This window comes from Azolla caroliniana, unplaced genomic scaffold (assembly GCF_043228905.1).
Source record: "Azolla caroliniana isolate FFs.n. ecotype wild unplaced genomic scaffold, voAzoCaro1.0.p SCAF_141, whole genome shotgun sequence".
In the NCBI taxonomy this organism is placed as follows: domain Eukaryota; kingdom Viridiplantae; phylum Streptophyta; class Polypodiopsida; order Salviniales; family Salviniaceae; genus Azolla; species Azolla caroliniana.
Window position 1 is genome coordinate 29,722 of NW_028230576.1, and position 19,754 is coordinate 49,475.

The window sequence follows — 19,754 nt, forward strand, 5'->3', positions numbered from 1 at the left end:
AACATCTCAAACAATGTCTCATTATATTATGAAATTTAAATGTCTTTCAAATATGAGGAATGAGAACAAGCTTAAGCTTGAATTGGGTTATTTCTACATGAGCCCAAAACAACCTTTTTCTTGCAAATTTAGTGATGATGTTACTAAAATTCCCTTGGCTAAATCTTGGGATGTTATATCCGTGTACTAGTGATGAACCTTTGTTTCCTTGTTTTTCATGTGATAAAATCATCTTCTACCTCTTCTTCCAAACATTGTAAAAAGGTGGTTGCATGTCATGAAAATGCTCTCTTCTTACTTTAGGTGTTTGCGAGCTCATTCTCTCATACGAAACTCTACATCCAAACATTATGAAAAGGTGGTGTAAGTTATGAAATGTTTGGTTGATTGTTTTGTGCATTACCAAGGGTGAAAGAAATTGTAGAGGTTTATGACTTTCGCCCTTGGCAACAATGATTTCATATATCCTTATATAGAAGCTCACATACCAACTTACAAATGAGCTTCTTGTTTAGTCTCAAATAACAAGTACATATGATTTCAAAAATCCTTGTAGAGGCTTACATTGCAAAGGAGCATGTTGTTTAGTTTCTCAGAAGAAGTAGATAACTCCATAAATATTGTTTTCATTGCATTTTTGGATCATAGATGGACAATTGTAACCCGCATAGAGTGCATTTCCCAATTTGTACCATCCATGTGATTGCACTAAAAGGAACTTAGTCAACGACCAATTGAGGAATTAGGCCATTATGGAATGGTGACAAAAAGGGCATATCATAATCATGGGTTTTACTAATTAAACAAACTTGAATGCATGAGAGGCAATTTAGCTTAACTTCCAATATTTCAAAGTAAGTTTAAACCCGTACATGTTATTGTGGGTTTCTTTGGCATTCCTTTAATTTGAAGGTAAATGTTCATGTTATGTTTTTCCTTCTCTTAACAAAATAAAGGCAGTAAATATGTAGGCAAAATCTAGTAAGAAATACGTTCTACTTGGCCCAAAAGTACGTAATGGATTGAGTGTGAAAAAAGACCTCGGTAGGAACACATCACGTCTTACAACTTTGATGCAACAAAATTTATCTTCTCAAGATCAATTCTCCACAAGGAGTAAAGAAGTGGGCGAAGAGAGTAGTTCCTACTCATTAATAATGTAGGTACGCAAGCATTGATGAGCTTTTGATCTACCCAACTCATGGGTATGAAAAAAGAACGACAACCAGAGAATCCACGCCACGTGTATGTGAATGGTGGAGGCAAGATAGCAAAGACGATTTTTGTTTCTTTTTTTGCGATCCATCGGGGTATACAGGAAAAGAACGACAATACGACCATTCGTTCCGACGATAGTTGCCCCCTAGACGAGCAAACCAGGTCATGTCAAAGCAGGACGACCGTGTTATCCTGCTTTTTCTTTCTTTCCCGTCTTTCTCTTTTTATTTTTTTGGTTTCTCTGGTTGATCGTGCTGTGAAGGAAAACTAATGGGGGGGAGCAAAGTGTGGTCGTGGAGCTGGAGATAGCTTTTGCCAGGGATTGGTGTATAAATCCTTTGTTAATGAAACATCCTCTCTAGAGAATTACCATTCTTATAGGTTAGGTGTCTCTTTTTCTCACTCTCTCACTACAAATCTCTCTCTCTCTCTCTCTCTCTCTCTCTCTCTCTCTCTCTATCTCTCTCTCTCTCATTCATTAGAAATTTAGATGAACTAACTGAGTTTGGGCCAAAAACACACATAGAAGAAAAAAAACACTCTAAGGAAACCAAAAAGAAAGGGATAAAAAGACACACACAACACAACAAAACAAAACACAAAGGGAAACCAAAAGAAAGGGAGAAACAGGGGAAAACAGAGTCCTTTTCCTCATTTCTCTTCTTTCCCCCAATCCTTGCATCTTCCTTTGCAGTTGTATGAAGAAGATGAGAATCAAAGGTGCCATGAAGGAACATGATCTTCTGCAATCCCTTTGGATTTAGCCCTCATTGATTCAGACTCTGCCCAAAAAAGCAGAGACTTTCTTTGCTCTTCATCGATCTATGGCCACTCTTTCTGAATTCCATCATCAAGCAAAATCAAAGGCCTCCAGCTTGAGAGAGAAAGTTGAACAGAAACGTTCCCAGCTTATTGATACCGATGGTTGGTTCTCTGTTCCCATTTTCCTTTATTGGTTGTTTTAGATTTCTTTAGGTTTTGCTTTTTGGTTGTTTCTAGGCATGCCCAAAGAGCAGTGCTATTGGGTGTTTTAGTTACATTTTTGTTTTCCACATGAAGACAGGAAAATCTCTGATGTTTTTCTTGTTTCTCAACTTACCCCTGGGCTTGACATGTGAAGCATTTTTGTGCGTTGCTTTGCTTTTTTATTTGTGATCCTTATAACTCGATTTTGTATCTGTTTAACAGTTTCTTCTTATGCCCGAGCGAATGGAATGATACCCGTGAAATTCCAGCCGAACGGTTTTGTCTGTTGCCGAACGCTTAGAGGGCATACAGGCAAAGTACATATTGGTGGTTCTATTTACTGAATTTTGTGCCATTCTAATAGAAAAAAAAGGAACCCAACTATATACTCTAGAAAGCACAAAAATATTAGTCTAATATTTTCAGTTTTCACAAATTTTAACTTTGTTCTGGAAAATGTTACTCAGTAAATTCTTGTTAATTTATCAAATCTTTTGAACAACTTCATTGTAAAAAAATTAATAAAAAATTTCCACAAGCCATGAGAAATGGCCATTTTGGGGAATATTTTTGTTAGGTTTTAATCAGTATAAGCTTTATTGTTGTGCAAAATATGCCATGTTGCCAATGCTGAGGCCATGGATTGAATCTATTTTCGAAACAAACCTTAGAGATTTTCACAACTTTGTAATAGCCTGAAAATGGTTGTCCCTAATGTAAGGGCACAAGATTCATTTTGCAAAGAATGCATAATATGCTCTTCATTGGCCTAATGTGTCCATCATTTAACAATTCATAGTCTTAATTGGCTTGCATTAATAAAAACAATGCTAGTTCTACTAGCTCACGATGACATAGAATACTAAATAACATCAGATGACTCAAAAACAGAGTATGAACTTTTTCATTATTATTGCAGGTCTACTCATTAGACTGGGCACAAGGGAAAGAACGAGTTGCAAGTGCTTCACAAGATGGTCATTTGATCGTTTGGAATGCCTTAACAGGTCAAAAGACACACTCTATAAAGCTCACCTGTTCATGGATAATGACATGTGCCTTCTCTCCCAGTGGGAAAGCAATAGTTTGCGGAGGGTTAGATTGTGTTTCGTCCATCTATACATTGAACTCTGTTAAAGGGAGTGTCACTTCTGAACCAAAGATACTAAGAGGGCATAAAGGCTACATTTCTGGCTGCAAGTTCGTACCTCATTCAGATAGGGAGATCATTACGAGCTCTGGTGACAGCACATGTGCATTGTGGGAGATAGAGAGTGGTCGAAAAGTCATCGATTTTGGTGGTAATTTGGCATTGGGTCACAGGAGTGATGTGCTGAGGTGAGTCGATTCATCCCTTTGAGAAAACCCAATATTTCTGCCTGTGGTTTTGGCACTTATTGCATGAAGTTGGTGTACCAAGCCATATCCAGTACCTAACAGGGTTGGTGCTAAACCAACTTTTCCATAATGTTCACAAATGCATATATACCACACAGCACCATACCTTACATGCATATATACATACATACATACATACCGACATCCCATACCCACATACACACTCACCTTTGTACATTGACATACATATTGTGCATATACTTGGTCCTCTGTAAAGCCATCCATTACCATAACATACTATACTATACATGTATACCTACATTCCTACATACATATATCATGCTGTCCATTCTATCCCACAATACATTCAGACATACATCCATGACATCTACACACACAAACATACATCCACTGAAGTGATGGAAATAAAGTCTGATCAGTATATCCATTTCCTGGCAGCTTATCTGTCAGTACAGCAAATCCAAAGCTGTTTGTATCAGGTTCATGTGACCAGACAGCACGGTTATGGGACATGCGCATCAATAAATCGGTACAGACTTTCCATGGCCATGAAGAAGATGTCAATACCGTACAGTTTCTCTCAGATGGCATTACATTTGGTACTGGGTCTGATGATAGCACATGTAGAATATTTGATACACGCACAGGACATCATCTACAAGGATACAGAGATCAGTCTTTATCTGCTCAAAAAGCTAAGGCGCTTTCAATAGCTTTCTCGAATTCAGGGCGTCTCCTTTTTGCAGCATACTCTAATGGAGATTGCTACATATGGGATAGTATCACAGCTGAGGTATCAGTTATTTTTACTCATATGTTTTTATGATTGTGTTTTGGGATCTGACTATTAGTTGAGAAACAAGACATGACACGCTAAAAAGCACAATATTAAAGCATTCCAAATACAATTTACACAGAGAACTACATTAGGTTTCTGTTAGGTAACCTCAATGTGAAGGGAAACACAAAAAAAATGATTGACGGCGAAATGATTATATATATGTCTGTATGTGTGTGTGCACACACATATGCATGTATGCACAATTTATTATTGTATACACATGCATGTAAACTTATTTCTGGAAATTTCACATTTTATCAATCGACAAGTCACTGTATAACTGGTAAACTGCAAGGTTTATAGACTTTGAGGTCATGGATGGGAACTCAATAAGCTAATTATTGGTTAGGACATATTTCTGTGGGAATACAGTTTAGTTTTTGTACATCCTTGGAAATGACACTACATGGCAATGCAGATACAATATATATATATGTATTTATGTAGATAGGTAAATATAGATATACACTCATGCACACGTTCGCATATTCACACTCATACACTTGCATACACAAAGTAATATGCATACTTGCACAGGTGTACAAACACACATATATAGAGAGAGTTTGGCTTTCAGGTTGTCAGTAAGATGAGGAACCTGCCGCAATACCACACACAAGTTGTAAGTTGCATAGGTCTAGCATCTGATGGAAGTGCCTTGTGTACAGGGAGCTGGGACCAAACACTGAAGGTTTGTGATATTTTTATGTATAGATGGATGCTAATGCATGTATATAATTTGGTTATTGTTGTTTATCTTCTATGTTATTTTTGTGCAGATTTGGACATCCAAAGGCACAATAACGAAGGCTTTTGGTTGAGAGGTTGTGTGTATGCAATTTGCAAATCCATCCTAACTCAATGAACACAAGCAATGGTGTGACCGTGAACATGCGACTTTACATAATTGTGATTTTGTATCCTACCCTTACATCATTTATGTACATCATTTCTCTGAAACTATAACGATGATTCATATCAAATGTTTTTTTGGTGTATTGTCCAGAGCCTCAGGAGTAGTATAGTAGATACAGATGGATACCATTTTCTTGAGCATGTGGACATTTGTGTATAAGTTTTTACAATTGTCTATTTGTTGCTTTTATTAAAATGCTGTTTTAAGATGGTTTATCTGACCACAAACCAATGGAGAAGCTTACAACGTGCATTTGACAAATTTAACAAATGGAGACACTTATTTGACCAACTCAACAAATGATTTCCCTAGTGTTCATGCATGGTAGAAGAATATCTCATATTGTTCAATGATTTGAGGCCACATCACACCTTGAGGTTATAGAAAGTGAGGTTGTCGAGCCACTTCTTATGGCTGGGTTTTTTTAGGTGTGCATGGATTTCAGACTAAACATATGCAATTACTAAAGACTTTTGAACTGCAAAACACAATTATGGTGAAGAAGTGGAGGCACATTATTGATCTTGTAAGATCTTAGCCCTCCATTTGCCTATCACTAGTTTAATTGCACTGAACACAATATACAGGTTCAAAAGTCCAAAACATTTGCCCAAAGCACACATCTAGATTATGTATGAGTCTAGGAGATTTTTATGGATGCATTGTTTTGCATGATGTTATTGTCGCAACACTTTTACTAGGGCAAACAAAATTTCCTTGTTATAGAAGAATCTATTGTTTATACGTGTGTGTGTGTGTGTGTAGGAGGGAAGTTGGACCACATTCACAATGAACATAATTAATGTTGTATTTGAAATCTCAACTTGTGGAATGTAGTACGATGGTGCTATGAGGTTATAGAGGCAATGCTTGTATACAAGTACATGAACAATGGTAATTTGGATGCTTATGTGACGGTATGTCTATACATCAAATTTTATTTATATATATGTCTATACATCCAATTTTATAAATATAGACAAAGAACAAATGATCCTTGCAAAGAACGAATGCAAGCTAATGCGTATATCATGAATGTAGCAAACAAGAAATTTGAAAGGGAAAGGGGACATGCCATATATAGCGAGATAGAGATTGTCTTACTTGTGTGGCCTTATAATTGTGTAGCCATAAACCACCTCTTGCTAGACCAACAACAATGCTTACAAATCTAGTAGAGTCCCACTTCAGCAAATATGGAACAAATATAGGTCCAATTTTATAAATATAGACAAAGAACAAACGATACGTGCAAAGAACGAACCACAAGCTAATGCATATATCATGAATGTAGAAAACAAGAAATTTGGAAGGGAAATGGGACATGCAATCTATAGTGAGATAGAGATGGTCTTACTTGTGGCATTATGATTGTGTAGCCATAAATCACCTCTTGTTAGGCCAACAACAATGCCCATGCCAAATCTAGTAGAGGTCTACTTCTGCAAATATGCAACAATTACAGGGCCATATTTAAAAATATAGACGAAGAACAAACGATCCTTGCAGAGAACGAACCACAACCTAATGCATATATCATGAATGCAGCAAACAAGAAATTTGGAAGGGAAATGGGACATGCCATCATCTATAGTGAGATAGAGATTGTCTTATTTGTGTGGCCTTGTAATTGTGTAGCCATAAATCACCTCTTGTTAGGCCAACAACAATGCCCATGCCAAATCTAGTAGAGGCCTACTTCTGCAAATATGCAACAATTACAGGGCCATTTTTATAAATATTGACGAAGAACAAAAGGATCCCTGCAGAGAACGAACGTGGCCTGCAAGAATCCATGGCGTGATGCCCCCTTCTCCATCCATCCTAAACCTTATTCTTGGAGGAGAATCACGCCTGCCTCTCGCTTTGTATCAGAGAATCCATCACAATTGTGGATATGTAGGTTCACGAACATGTGTGGCTTTGCTAAAGGTGTGTGGTCACCTCAAAGACCTAAATACAGGGTGTAGATTGCATCATCATGTTTTCTTCAAAGATTTTATGAAAGATAACGCCTTTGTTACGAGTGCATTGATCCATATGTATGCCACATGTGGTTCGCTCGACAAGGCAAGAGAAATCTTCGATATGCTTTCGACCCGCAATGTGGTCACCTGGAATGCGATGATCGGAGGATATGCACACCATGAATATAGTGAAGAGTCTTTATATTTTTATGAAGAAATGAAGCTTCAGCATGTGTTACCTGATGTGGTTACATTTGCTTGTGCTCTAAAAGCATGTGGCTCTATTGCTAACCTCGAAACAGGGATTGAAATACATGTAGAAATATCTAGAAGAGCATTATTGAGAAGAAATATCTTTCTTGGTAGTGCATTAGTTGATATGTATGCCAAATGTGGTATGCTAGTTAAAGCACAAGAGGTTTTTAACACACTTGAGGTGAGAAATGTTGTCACTTGGACATCGTTGATATCTGGATATGCACAATATGACCATGGTGAGAAAGCACTAGACTGTTTTGAGCAGATGAGATCTGATGGTACCTCACCGAATCTTGTTACGTATACTTGTAGTTTGAAAGCTTGTGCGGGTATTGGAGCTATAGAAATGGGCATAAGAATACATGGTGAGATTTCTAACAAGGGTTTGTTGAAAGCAGATGTTGGTATTGGTAATATATTAATAAATATGTACACTAAATTTGGTATGATATCAAAAGCTCAAGCAGTGTTTAACTCTCTTCCAAATCGGAACTTAATTACTTGGACTTCATTGATAGCTGGATATGTTCAACATGGATATGGAAGGGCAGCACTAAAGTACTACGAAAAAATGCAAGCTAATGGAATATATCCAGATGCAATAACATATGCTTGTAGCTTGAAGGCATGTGGTAATATAGGGGCGATAGATAAGGGTAGGAAGATACATTTGGAGATAGATCGAAATGGATTACTATCAAAGCACAACCTTACTCTTGGTTGTGCGCTCATCAATATGTATTCAAAATGTGGTTTTCTTGAGAAAGCTCAGCAAGTGTTTGACGCACTTCCTATTCAAAATTCATTCACATGGAATGCTCTAATTTCTGGATATGCTCAATGTGGAGAGATTGAAGATATCACATCTTATTTTGACATGATGATACAAAAAGGCCATAAGCCAGATCCAATCACTTTTTTGAGTATCTTGAATTCTTGTAGTCATGCAGGTCTAATAGAGAAGGGACAAACATATTATCATGTGATGGCCCAGGTTTATGGTATCATACCTAATATTCTCCACTATGCATGTTTTATTGATGTTTTGGGACGGGCAGGTCAATTGGATAAAGTAGAGGCAATGATCCTGAAAATCCCCTTTTGTCCCAATACCGGTCTTTGGCTTTCTATGTTGGGTTCTTGTAAAAAATGGTGTGATGCAGATCTTGAGAGATATGCCTTCAAACACGTGGTTGAAATTGAATGAGATGAATCTTTCACCTTATAGCTGTATATAGAACATTTTTATGCACATGCAAATTTAGTAGAGGGAGTTGGCATCATGTCAACGAAGCTAATGCCAATATCTCCTTGTGCGTTAATTTTTAATAAAACACAATATCAGAATTTTAATGATAAATATTTCATTTATTGACTTGATGAGAATAATGGTATATTAATTACACTGTCACAAAAATAGGGAGGGGGGTGATTAAATTTTGTGTAGTTCTGACAATTTTTGTCTGAAAGGTTTAGTTTCTCTTTGGCATTGTTTATGCAAATTTGTGGGCCTACCAGATCTGCGATCTTCTGAACAAACATGGGATTTAGTTGATGGGTGACAATGACAATGATACATACCACTAGAGTTCCTAGCAAATTTTGTTTGAGTGGCTGTTGAAGGTAACTTTGCGGTAGGGTTAAGGCTACGAGCAGATACGAGCAATTTTGGGCTAGCTTTCGGGGGTGAATTTGCAACATGAATGCCAGAGATATTCTTAAGTACAGGGATGGGTGGGAATCTCTTGTGATGCAACCTAGGGCTAATATTAAGGCTATACTTAGGGTTAGTGTTGGGGCTAGCATTAGTTTTATGGATAGGATTAAGGTTATGCTTAGAGCTATTGTTATGGTTAGGGTTAGAATTAGGTTTATTGTTGAGCTTAGGTTGTGGGTTTGGATCAGAGTTTGAGTTAAGGCTACACTTAAGGTTAGCGTCAGGGTTGGGGTTGGGATTGGGGTTGGGGTTAGGATCAAGGTCAGGGTTTGGGTTAAGGTTATGCTCAGGGTAAAGATTTCGCTTATTGTTAGGGGTAGGGCTGTTGTCAGAATCATGGTCAGGATCAGAAGACTTTTTGTTAGAAATCTCAACATCTACAATCCTGATCTTAGATGTCTGTGGAGTATACGAATGCGGACGCCCTGAACACCTGCCTCTGTGTGAGATATTAGGATTTGGGTTGGGTGTGGAATTGGAAGCTATGGATGCCTTCCATTCAGGCTCTAGCCAAGAGCGAATGGTGGGGAGCGTGACAATGCGCATTCTAACACGCTGGTTTTTGCATTTGCCCCCTGTCACAAGAAATGCAAAGGCACCCTCAGCATCAAAGCCAGGTGACCCTTCGGCCCACCAATCATCACGTGCCTCTACCTCCATGTGGGTACTGCCACTGGTCACCACATGACCAGAACCAATTGTGAGCCTACGTTGGCCGCCTCCTGCAGAGCATTTCTCACTTCTGATTTCATTTAGATTGTATCCCATGATGTAAACCTTGGCACCCACCTCAACAGTTTCAGGATCAAAGGTGCATGTGTCCAGACCCATGGGTTGCATCTCTGGTGTCATGTGCTCGCATGCTATCACAGTTAGATTCAGCTCAACATTTGTTGCAAAAAACCTGTGAAACATGAAACAAAACTATCCGAATTATCAGTCAGTCATCTCTCATCGCAACTTTCGGTTTAGTGCAAAGGCTTGAACATTGGTATACATTCACCAAATGTGTTCTTAAAGCAGAATTAATGATTCCTGTGGCATCTGGCTCTAATTTCCTATTATTCCCTGTGTTGCCTTACTAAAACCCTTCTATAGGGGGAGAAGTCTGAATTGACTAAAGGAACCAAAGTAAAGTTCAGTTCCAACGTAGTATGTTATCACCTATTTGTTATTACTCTGTTACACACAATGCCTACTACATTGAAGGCTTACATTGCCTGCAAGCGAGGTGTTGAAGGAAGAAAATATGATTCTAGGGTGACTACAAGTTATGTAGACCAATGAGCACCACATCGAATATATTGCATTGCAGAAAGGATAGTTCTAATTGTGGCTACATTGAGGAACTTGTATTCTACCGATAATGTCAGCTATTAATGACAACAAATGAAGAAAATACAGTTGGTCCTATAGTGACCACTATAGTTAACAAAAGCGCCACATTGAAGACATTGCATCGTAGAAAGGACAGTTCTAATTGTGACTACCTATCATGCCAGCTACCAGTCATCCAAGGATACAACATCAATTTGAGAGGACACATGGACATACAAAATTATGCTTATAAGGGAAGACAACACAAAATTTCACATCTGAAGGAACCATGCTGAAGCTCAAAAATGTAGAAGATGTTAAATGTCATCAAGAATGACATGAACTTCTGAGATATATCAAATACACTCTTTTAAAGTCCATGGGCTGCAATATGAATTTGACAAGACGTCTCTAGGAGTTATATGCCCAGGCATAAATGTAAAAGATGTCTATGATGTCCAACATGAGATGTCTTCAGGAGCTATGCCAGCATTCAAATGGCTATGTTATGAATCATTGCAAGAATGCATTATGGAGTTATGTCAGGGTTTTGAACTTAGGCACCTACCCATATAGCCTATGCACCCTACCCAGGGCCTATGCATCATGTTTACCAATCCAGTGTACCCAGAAAAAAGAAATGAAAAATGTAATAGTCAAAAAAACATATGGACCTAACCTTTGATTAACAAACACATTGGCTCACTCCAGAGCTTGTGGAAAATTCTTAATATTTTATTTATCATTATAAAGTTGTGAGTCTTAGCATAGCATATATCAGAACGATGCGAAGGAGATGTTTGTATATAATTTGTTTATATGAACATACAAGTGAGGAAGGAATTTGCATCGGAGAAGGAGGTTGATGCCGGGATTCCCTGTGTCTTTGCCGATGTCAATGTCTCCACTTCCACTAGTCCGAGGACGAAGCTGCATTAACTGAATTTCGGCATTCTCAACTGCTGCGATGGACGGAGCGATGGCATGAGTGGTGAGAAGTAGCCATGGATAAATCAACACTCCCACACCTTCCTTAATTCTCACCCTCCTCCTCCTCCTCCTCCTTTTCTTCTCCTTATAACAAAGGCTCTTCTTTGTCTCCTCATGGAAACTTCCTCTGACATCTTCTGTATCGTCTTTCCCATCCACCTCTTCGCCATCGTTCGTGGTAGTCGGCGCTTCCTCTTGATCACCACCACCATACCCATCCTTGATGGAGCAACTTGTGTTGAGACCTGTGATGAAAGCTATAGCAGAGTGTCTTCTGAGAGCTATGGCTAATCTGATATTTGGGGTGTTGTGATTCTGGTTGCGATCATGATGAGCATTGGGAAGGTTATCAGCGTCATGGGTTGGTCTGAAACAGCACCAAATGTTGCTTCCTAGCAATCTCATCTCCCCTCATCTAAATCAAATGAAACACATACATCTATGTATATATATATATTGTATGTGTGTGTGTGTGGGAGAGAGAGAGAGCTTTCTTGTTTTCTGTTGGCTATGGCGGTGGAAACAGAGCATGTATGTAAATCTTTTGAAGGGCAGTTTCTTCTGGTTTAGAAGGATTTTGGTTGGAGGTGCCCCTCCATATTTTTCTCACTATCTCTAGAGATTCACACTTGGCACTAAGAAAAGAAGAAGAAGAAGAAGAGAAAAGAAGAAGGCCCCCAACTTTGTGTTTATTTCCACGGCATGCCCCCAGGCTTTTCTCTTTATTTCCTCCTGACATGCCCCCCCCTATCCATCGCCGCCATCACATGTGCAAGTTTCTTCTTCTTTTCCCCTCGGCCATTGGGGCCATATTTCACGAAACTCGCGGAAATGTACTTCCCCGGAATACTTCGTCTGTATCCTGATGACTTTGAATCCAATTCTTAATGTGAAACGAGGTACATACCCACACACACACACATCATACAACAAAACTTCCAGTTTTATTATGATTATCACAACAACAATGACCGATGGCAAGGAGCCATCTACATGTAACTAAAACCGTATGTACACCTGCAAACGTTGCAGTCAAAATACCCATGTGCATGCATATCCTAGGCAAATTTTATTTTATATATATTTTACAATGAATGTAATAATTCGACGAAGATTTAACTGTCCCATATACTATGCTCATCAAGCACAGGGTACTGGGTGTTTTGCACTTGCACCTCCATAATTGATTGTATCGTCTCCACATCCCAAGGAATATCAACATCTTGAAGCGCCAAGAGATTCCTTGGGTTTGTCATAACATCATATCCTTGACCTGTGCTATCCTGCTTGTGAAAGACATGTTCTAGTGATTCCTTGGATTCCCCATGAGAATGAGGGCTTGATTGTAGTTGATGCGTTGATTTCCATTCATGTTCATTCTCTATCATCGTGGTACATGACGAGTTTTCTTTAGGTATCACCATTTGGTATTTCTTTAGGAGATTGCCACTCGGTGTAGGTATGTTGTAGTTGATTGATGAGGGTAAGTTTGACTCAACATTTTTTGTAAAATTGTTATCTAAGTTAGGGATGTAATGCTCTTCATAATTGCACCCATAAATTGTATTTTGACTTTGCATACTAATGGGACCTTGGAAACTTCTTTGGACCGTTTGATCAAGTTTATGGTATTGTTCCTCAAGTTCTAAAATATAACTTGAAGTATTGTCATTGATGCAACTTGATTTTGTGTTTGAATGGGATGACAACTCATCAAGTTTGAACTTTTTCTTAATATGAGATCGCCAATAGTTTTTTATTTCATTGTCTGACCTTCCAGGCAAATGAATTGCTATAAGAGACCACCTAAACAAAAGCAACAACATTAGGAATCAGAACTTGCTTGGTAAAAAAATGTATTTTCAATTACAGGCTCGTTATGCTTGACATATGCTTATCCTTTGATGGCTTGTAATACAAGCATTTCATATTATTGGTGTCCATAATTTCTAAGCCATTTATAAAGGGACAATGTCTGATACATGATTTTAGTATTGGGTATTATTATAATATTACGTTCACGCATAACTTCCATACCTAGGTTAACACCATTTATGATATTGGGCCAAGTGCCAATGAAACAACTTTAGTTGGCAACCACAAATAACCATTCTTGTTGAATGCCATGGTGCTAATATTCAAAGCAGCAAAAGAGTCATTCAACATTTGAGAATTATGTAGAATTACCAACAATTTTCTCACAAGGCTAATTGTACAAAATGTACTTAATAGAACAACACTTCAAGCATTACTACTTGCAAAGACTAATTGTAACCAACTTAACATAATTTGACATCCTTCAAAGGATAATTAGAAATATTAACAATTGTTTATGCTCATCACTATGATACATAGTTGTTGCATTCTAAAAAGAATGAAAGATGACTACAAAATTTAATTCATGCTCCCAAACACCTAAAAAACCATATATGTTAAGCATTTCATGTGCAATGGCAATGATAGTGAACCATTTTAACCCATGTTCCCAAACACACATAACCACATACGCTAAACTTTTACGTGAGTTATGTCCATGATAGTGAATGATTATGATTGTGCATGTTAATATTTGATAAGCGGAATAACCAAAACATAGTCATGTCAGGGACTAGTAGTCACCTCTACATATTTTTCCAAAATGAAGCTAGTCACCTCTACATATTAGTCTTTGTGCGTGATAACATACTTTTATGTTGAGTTTAAGTTATCAAAAGGAACACACCATTACTTTAAGAACATACTCTACATAAGTTATAGGAATCAAATTTAGATAAGTTAATTTTGCACAAATCCGTGCAATAATCCAACAATATGTGACATCTAAACACCTTGACTTCACCCTTAAACCAAATTTCAAAATGTTCAAAGATGTCCTATGTGTGTGGGAAAAGGGGGATTTGGGGGGGAAGGGTTCAACATGAACATCAATGAGAAAGGCTCTAATATGTCCCCAACATATCCTACATAGGTATATGGAATGTGCCATTGCGTGCCCGCCTCAAAAAACTAGCTTTTATTCCAAAACTAGGTTTATGCAACTCCATGGGAATCCAAGAACGAGAAAGCCATGAAACTAGAATGAATCACACACATGGGTGGATTTATATACTTGTGTATATGTATATTAGAGAGTTTTGTGTTATGTCACCTCCCAACCATCCAATTGATAGCCAATGGTTTAGGCATTGTTAGCTTTTATCAATTACATTCATGTGCATTCCCACCCTAGCTAGATTGGCGTGTGCTTGCCCCCTAGGCCATGTACACATACACTCTTGCCCCCTAGGAATAAATATCTCCCCCCTTCTAGGTTGGAACACGTGCACAATGGACAATCCAATTCATTATTTCGCTAATACTTAATTTTGGGACAATCTAGTTTATCAATAAGTTACTATTTAACTAACTGATTTGAGTTGACCATTAATCGAACGAATTATTCACTAGCTAAATGGATGAAGCATAATTAAGACTAAAAAATATGAGGTTGTTGCCATTTGGAAAAATAACGGGAGGTATTTTCAAATTTTAGAAAAAGGTGAAGGGCACCCGTTGCAGATATCCAAAAAGATTGAGGTCACAAGTATAATTTAGTAAAACGTTGTAGTCATAAATATAACAAAAAGGTATTTTATTTAGATAATTGGAATGTTTAAAATAGAAAAGCGCATTTATGACATGCTATCATGAAGTGTATATTTAAAACATGACTTTCCTTTATCATCGATTTTAGACACGTAAAATATCATGAATTGTACATTACGGAGCAAACATTTAACAAAAATATCATATAACAATACTTCATTGATGTTGAATGCATACTACTAGGTCTGGTCGAGTCTTTACCTGTTACCAAACACAGAATGGAGGCTAATGATAAGATGCTCTTCTTCATTTGAAATCCGTCCTCTCTTAATGTCGGGACGTAGATAATTCACCCATCTTAGACGACAACTCTTTCCACATCGTTGTAGGCCTATAACCATCATCATCAATGATTCTCACATTTTCTATATACATGAAACTTTAAGTTCTCGTCATATACCATTACTTTAATGTAGTTTCATATACCAAGGCAATAAGGGGATGTGATGTATGTTTGTAGAAGAAACATATGAAGAATGACCTTGACATAAAGTAAACTAAGGCCACACAACATACACTCAATGAAGTCCAATCAAGAGATCTAGTCGTAGGTGCTACTAATGTGATTCAAAGTTTAACCACCCTATATGTTGTGCATTCAAGGATTCTATGATGTACATTAAAGGGTTATATGAGGTGCATGAGAAGGATGTTCAAATACCCATATAAATATTTATAATTCTTTCATTTTTTGTATTTTGTTCAATTGACAAGTACTCCATTTAATAACACCATTATATATGTGAAACTATGTACAATACGACGTTTAAAAAACCCTTCTTCTGGATCATTGTGCTATATAATTAACATATAATTTTAGTTGAAATCATGACGAACAATATACACATTTTTTAATTCACTAGATGCCACTGTGGAATGTAGGGGTTGAAATCCTAATGATCAATGTAGAGGTGAAAAAATTGGGTTTCGAATCCAAGATGTAGTGTTAGTAGTGTAACAACTTACCACTAGGCTAAGCTAATTGCGATAAAAGAAAAAAGGAGAAGGAGAGAGAGAGATTCTCAGTTTAATTATTTGTTTCGAGGTCAAAGAGGTGGGAGATATTGTCGAGGCTTCATCTCAAAGAATTTTGGAGTTTGTTGAAGATTGTCAATTATTACGCATGCCACCCAAATGTGGGGTTTATATGGCAACAACTATAAAATGTTGCATTGATGCAAAGTTCTTAAATTACCTTTAGAAACAGAAAAACAACTGCGGATTAATTGGTGTTTACGGGGTTAGATGTCGTTTTTACTAATATTTTGTATCATTGCTCTGTTGAGTCTACGATTACTCATGGATGGTGCTTATCATCTAAGGCTGAAGAATAATGGAAAACACATAAATCTGATCATAGATAGTAGCATACCTTAAAACGTAGTTGGCATTCTAAATTGCCATCTTATAGCAAAAGTCATCATGTGGAGAGTTTTGATTGGGGGTTTGCCTTTGGGATTAGCTCTAAAGTGACGTGGACTAGCAACATGCAATTACTTCTTTTACACTATTCAAATGGAAGATAGTATTCATTGTTTCATACAATGTTCGATTATTTGTCAAATTTGGGGTTACAACTTACATTTCTCAAATTTGAAAAGTTTTATCACGGTGTTATTTCACAACAAGACAATGGGTATTTGCACAATTCACATAGGTTGGTTCAAAATTATAGATGGATATCGTTTTCCTATTCGGTATTGGTTATTGCGTCATAATTGGGATATGCTCAATGCTCTTGTATTTTATGGTAGGCATGGAGTCAAACCATATCTACAAATGTTGAAGGGAGTACAAATGTGACAATTTTCTTTATTGGAACAAGTAGAATTTTTTTCATTAGTGGACTGTTCATCTTGCATATTGGCAATTCAACATGTTCCGTTACCCATGTAGTTAGTGGGTGATCATAATCCAATATGACATCCATTGTAAGTACTAGTGTTTTTCACACACATCTATTAATATAATTGTGTGTTTTCATTAGAGAGAGAGTGAGTGAGCGAGCGAGAGTGTGTGTTTCGCTTGACCCAAGATTTGAGATGGAGATTGCTTTTCGTGTAAGAATTTGGAGATTGTGTCATAATTGAGATAAGTGTAATCCTCTTGTATTTGATGTTAGGAACGGAGTTAGACCATATCTACAAAAGTTGAAGGGAGTATGACAATTGTGTGTATTATAACAAGTTGAAACTATTTCGTGAATGGAGTGTCTATCTTGCCTATTGACGATTCAACATGTCCCACTACCCATGTAATGGTGACATTAACAAGTTGTGACACTATTATAATGTTTGCCATACATATTATAGTTTGTTTACATAGAGAGAATGAGAGAGTGAGAGCACTAGTTGCTAGGCAACAATGGAACCCTTCCCAAAACAACCTAGTAAGGTATGTAATACAAATTCTAAGGTATTGGTCCTAGTGTAAATCAATTGGTTCCTGTGACACATGCAACACATTATCACTTAGGGGTTGGATGCGTGTACATAGGGGGTCAAGTTATCAACTAATTTGAAGTATTGAGGCTAGGTTTAACATTAGAACGAAAGAAAGAAACATGTTAAAAAATACCCAGCAAGAGAAGGTAATAAAAAGAAATGACTTATATAAGCTCTAATACCAAACATCTTTGCTAGTGATCTCATACCAAGCCACTTGTAGTCTCCCCTTTGGTATAGAAATATCGTGACATGTGCACCTAAAACATGGATTTATTGTATGATTCATGGTTGTAGATGATTCAAGAATTGTATTGATTCACAATTGCAACCATGAATCATACAATAAATATGTACACATCAACAAAAACTTGTATGATGTCGGCTAACTATCGTCATAAGTTTTGATAGTAAAAAATGTCAAAGTTGCTAGTGTGCTTGAGCATTAGATTCATATACTTCACATAAGAATGTTATTTGTTATGAAAATTTGGTGTAAAAAAACTCTAAATCAAGTGTGCTTTATGGGCATTTTTATGATAATGAAGGTGGACATTTACATTGTATATTCAAGATAACGAGCTTAAGTGGGACAAGGCGAGTTGTTGCCTAACTAGGTGAGTTGATGGAGGGCATGAGCACATTGCAATCTTGAAGGTATAAATGCTATTGATGTTAATGATAAAAGTTCCAAACTCCAAACGAGGTATGTTGCATGCTACACACTTGTTTTATAAATATAACAATGAGATTTACATAAATCTCTTTGAAAGACCCCTAATGTGCACATGTGAGAGTTCACACACACAACACAACACATAAGTAGGTATGCAACAACCATGTCCTCCCCCCAACAAAGTGTGTGTGTGTGCACACACACACTCACACACAATACATAGGAAGGTATGCAACATGTTTGTAACATATATAAGTTGCCCATACGTGTAATGTTTAACATGATGAACATTCATGAATGACGTACTTAGCTAGGTTGTAAGGGTGATAGTTAATAAACTTAAATACCTCAAGTTATAAAAGATCGTGAAGTTATCCAAATAAGGTTGCAATTACGCTAAGTAGTAAGGATGTGTAATATATGTATTGATACACATATGGGTCATGATATATTCCACCTATTTAGTTGCAATTAACCTTAGAATGTGGAGGATAAGATTAGTATGCTTTTGGGTCATGATATTATCCGCATAAGTTGGTGATAAAGCTAAGGATGGTGTGTTATAATATATATGCTTTTGGGGATAAAAATGCTCATGATCCATGTTGCAAAGCTCATGTAAGGATATCAAAGACCAAACACATACAATAAAAAATGAGAATTGAAAAGATGGAAGGAAATGAGATTCTTAATTCTATCCGTAATCCAAAGGAACCCTAATTTTTGAAAGAATTTTGTGAAGAAAATGGAGTAAGTTACTCCAAATGATTACCAACCCTAGATTGAAGGATTTGTGTATGTGTGAAGAATGAATTTCCTAGGCATGGATCAAGAATGCTTTATTATGTTTATAGTTCATATTAAGTGAGCACCTGCAGCTTGGGCAAGTTTGTTCCATCTCCCTTGCCCATATTTGGTAACAAATTGGATGAGCCTGTGGTCTTCTTCGACACTCCAATGACCTCGTCTATAGCTCTTACTACTAACATTGGTACCAGTTGTCGAAGTGCTCACTTGTCTCATGTCTATATATAGTGTATATTGTACCAACAAACCTTCATGAAGTGTTGTAATGTTTGTAAAAAGAAAAGAATATGTTTCAAGGTAATTTCATGTCCTTGCACACCTTTATAATAAACATGGGAGCCAATGGAACCCCCCCAAAAAATATGAGTCAATGTCTCTCTTGTTCTTATCCATGCATTAATTGAGGTCGTTGGCAGTATCTTTCAATTGATCGTATCCTTAGAACCCTTTTTTAGTTCAACCTTCTATTCATGTCCAAATTCCCTATCTTAATTTGTGTGTTTTTTTTAATTGAGATTTGTAATGCTCAATTTTTTCACTTTCATTGTTCCAAATGCCATATCTCTAAACGTCAAGCATAATAATAACACTCAAATTGACATTAAGTGAGTTCCTACACGGTGACTCTACCAC

General features: G+C 37.1%; 4 protein-coding genes across 4 annotated transcripts; 2 read left to right on the forward strand and 2 right to left on the reverse strand.

Annotated features, from left to right (window-relative positions):
* Window positions 1-1,894: 1,894 nt before the first annotated feature.
* On the forward strand, window positions 1,895-5,438 carry LOC147849041 (guanine nucleotide-binding protein subunit beta-like). Its single transcript, XM_087337855.1, has 6 exons — window positions 1,895-2,142; window positions 2,407-2,501; window positions 3,104-3,522; window positions 3,982-4,336; window positions 4,962-5,075; window positions 5,164-5,438. Exons 1-6 carry the CDS (start codon window positions 2,043-2,045, stop codon window positions 5,203-5,205), a joined length of 1,125 nt encoding a protein of 374 aa, XP_087193981.1. The 5' UTR covers window positions 1,895-2,042; the 3' UTR covers window positions 5,206-5,438.
* Window positions 5,439-7,424: 1,986 nt separating this feature from the next.
* Window positions 7,425-8,732, forward strand: LOC147849042 (pentatricopeptide repeat-containing protein At1g50270-like). Its single transcript, XM_087337849.1, has 2 exons — window positions 7,425-7,648; window positions 7,838-8,732. The coding sequence occupies exons 1-2, from the start codon at window positions 7,425-7,427 to the stop codon at window positions 8,730-8,732; spliced, it is 1,119 nt and encodes a 372-aa protein (XP_087193975.1).
* A 164-nt stretch (window positions 8,733-8,896) lies between these two features.
* Window positions 8,897-12,148, reverse strand: LOC147849043 (uncharacterized). The gene is made up of 2 exons (XM_087337858.1): window positions 11,389-12,148; window positions 8,897-10,146 (listed from the first exon to the last, which is right to left on the reverse strand). The coding sequence occupies exons 1-2, from the start codon at window positions 11,952-11,954 to the stop codon at window positions 8,958-8,960; spliced, it is 1,755 nt and encodes a 584-aa protein (XP_087193984.1). The 5' UTR covers window positions 11,955-12,148; the 3' UTR covers window positions 8,897-8,957.
* A 516-nt stretch (window positions 12,149-12,664) lies between these two features.
* LOC147849044 (MYB-like transcription factor EOBII) lies at window positions 12,665-19,337 on the reverse strand. Its single transcript, XM_087337850.1, has 4 exons — window positions 19,187-19,337; window positions 15,396-15,525; window positions 13,160-13,355; window positions 12,665-12,832 (listed from the first exon to the last, which is right to left on the reverse strand). Exons 1-4 carry the CDS (start codon window positions 19,335-19,337, stop codon window positions 12,665-12,667), a joined length of 645 nt encoding a protein of 214 aa, XP_087193976.1.
* Between the last annotated feature and the right edge of the window lie 417 nt (window positions 19,338-19,754).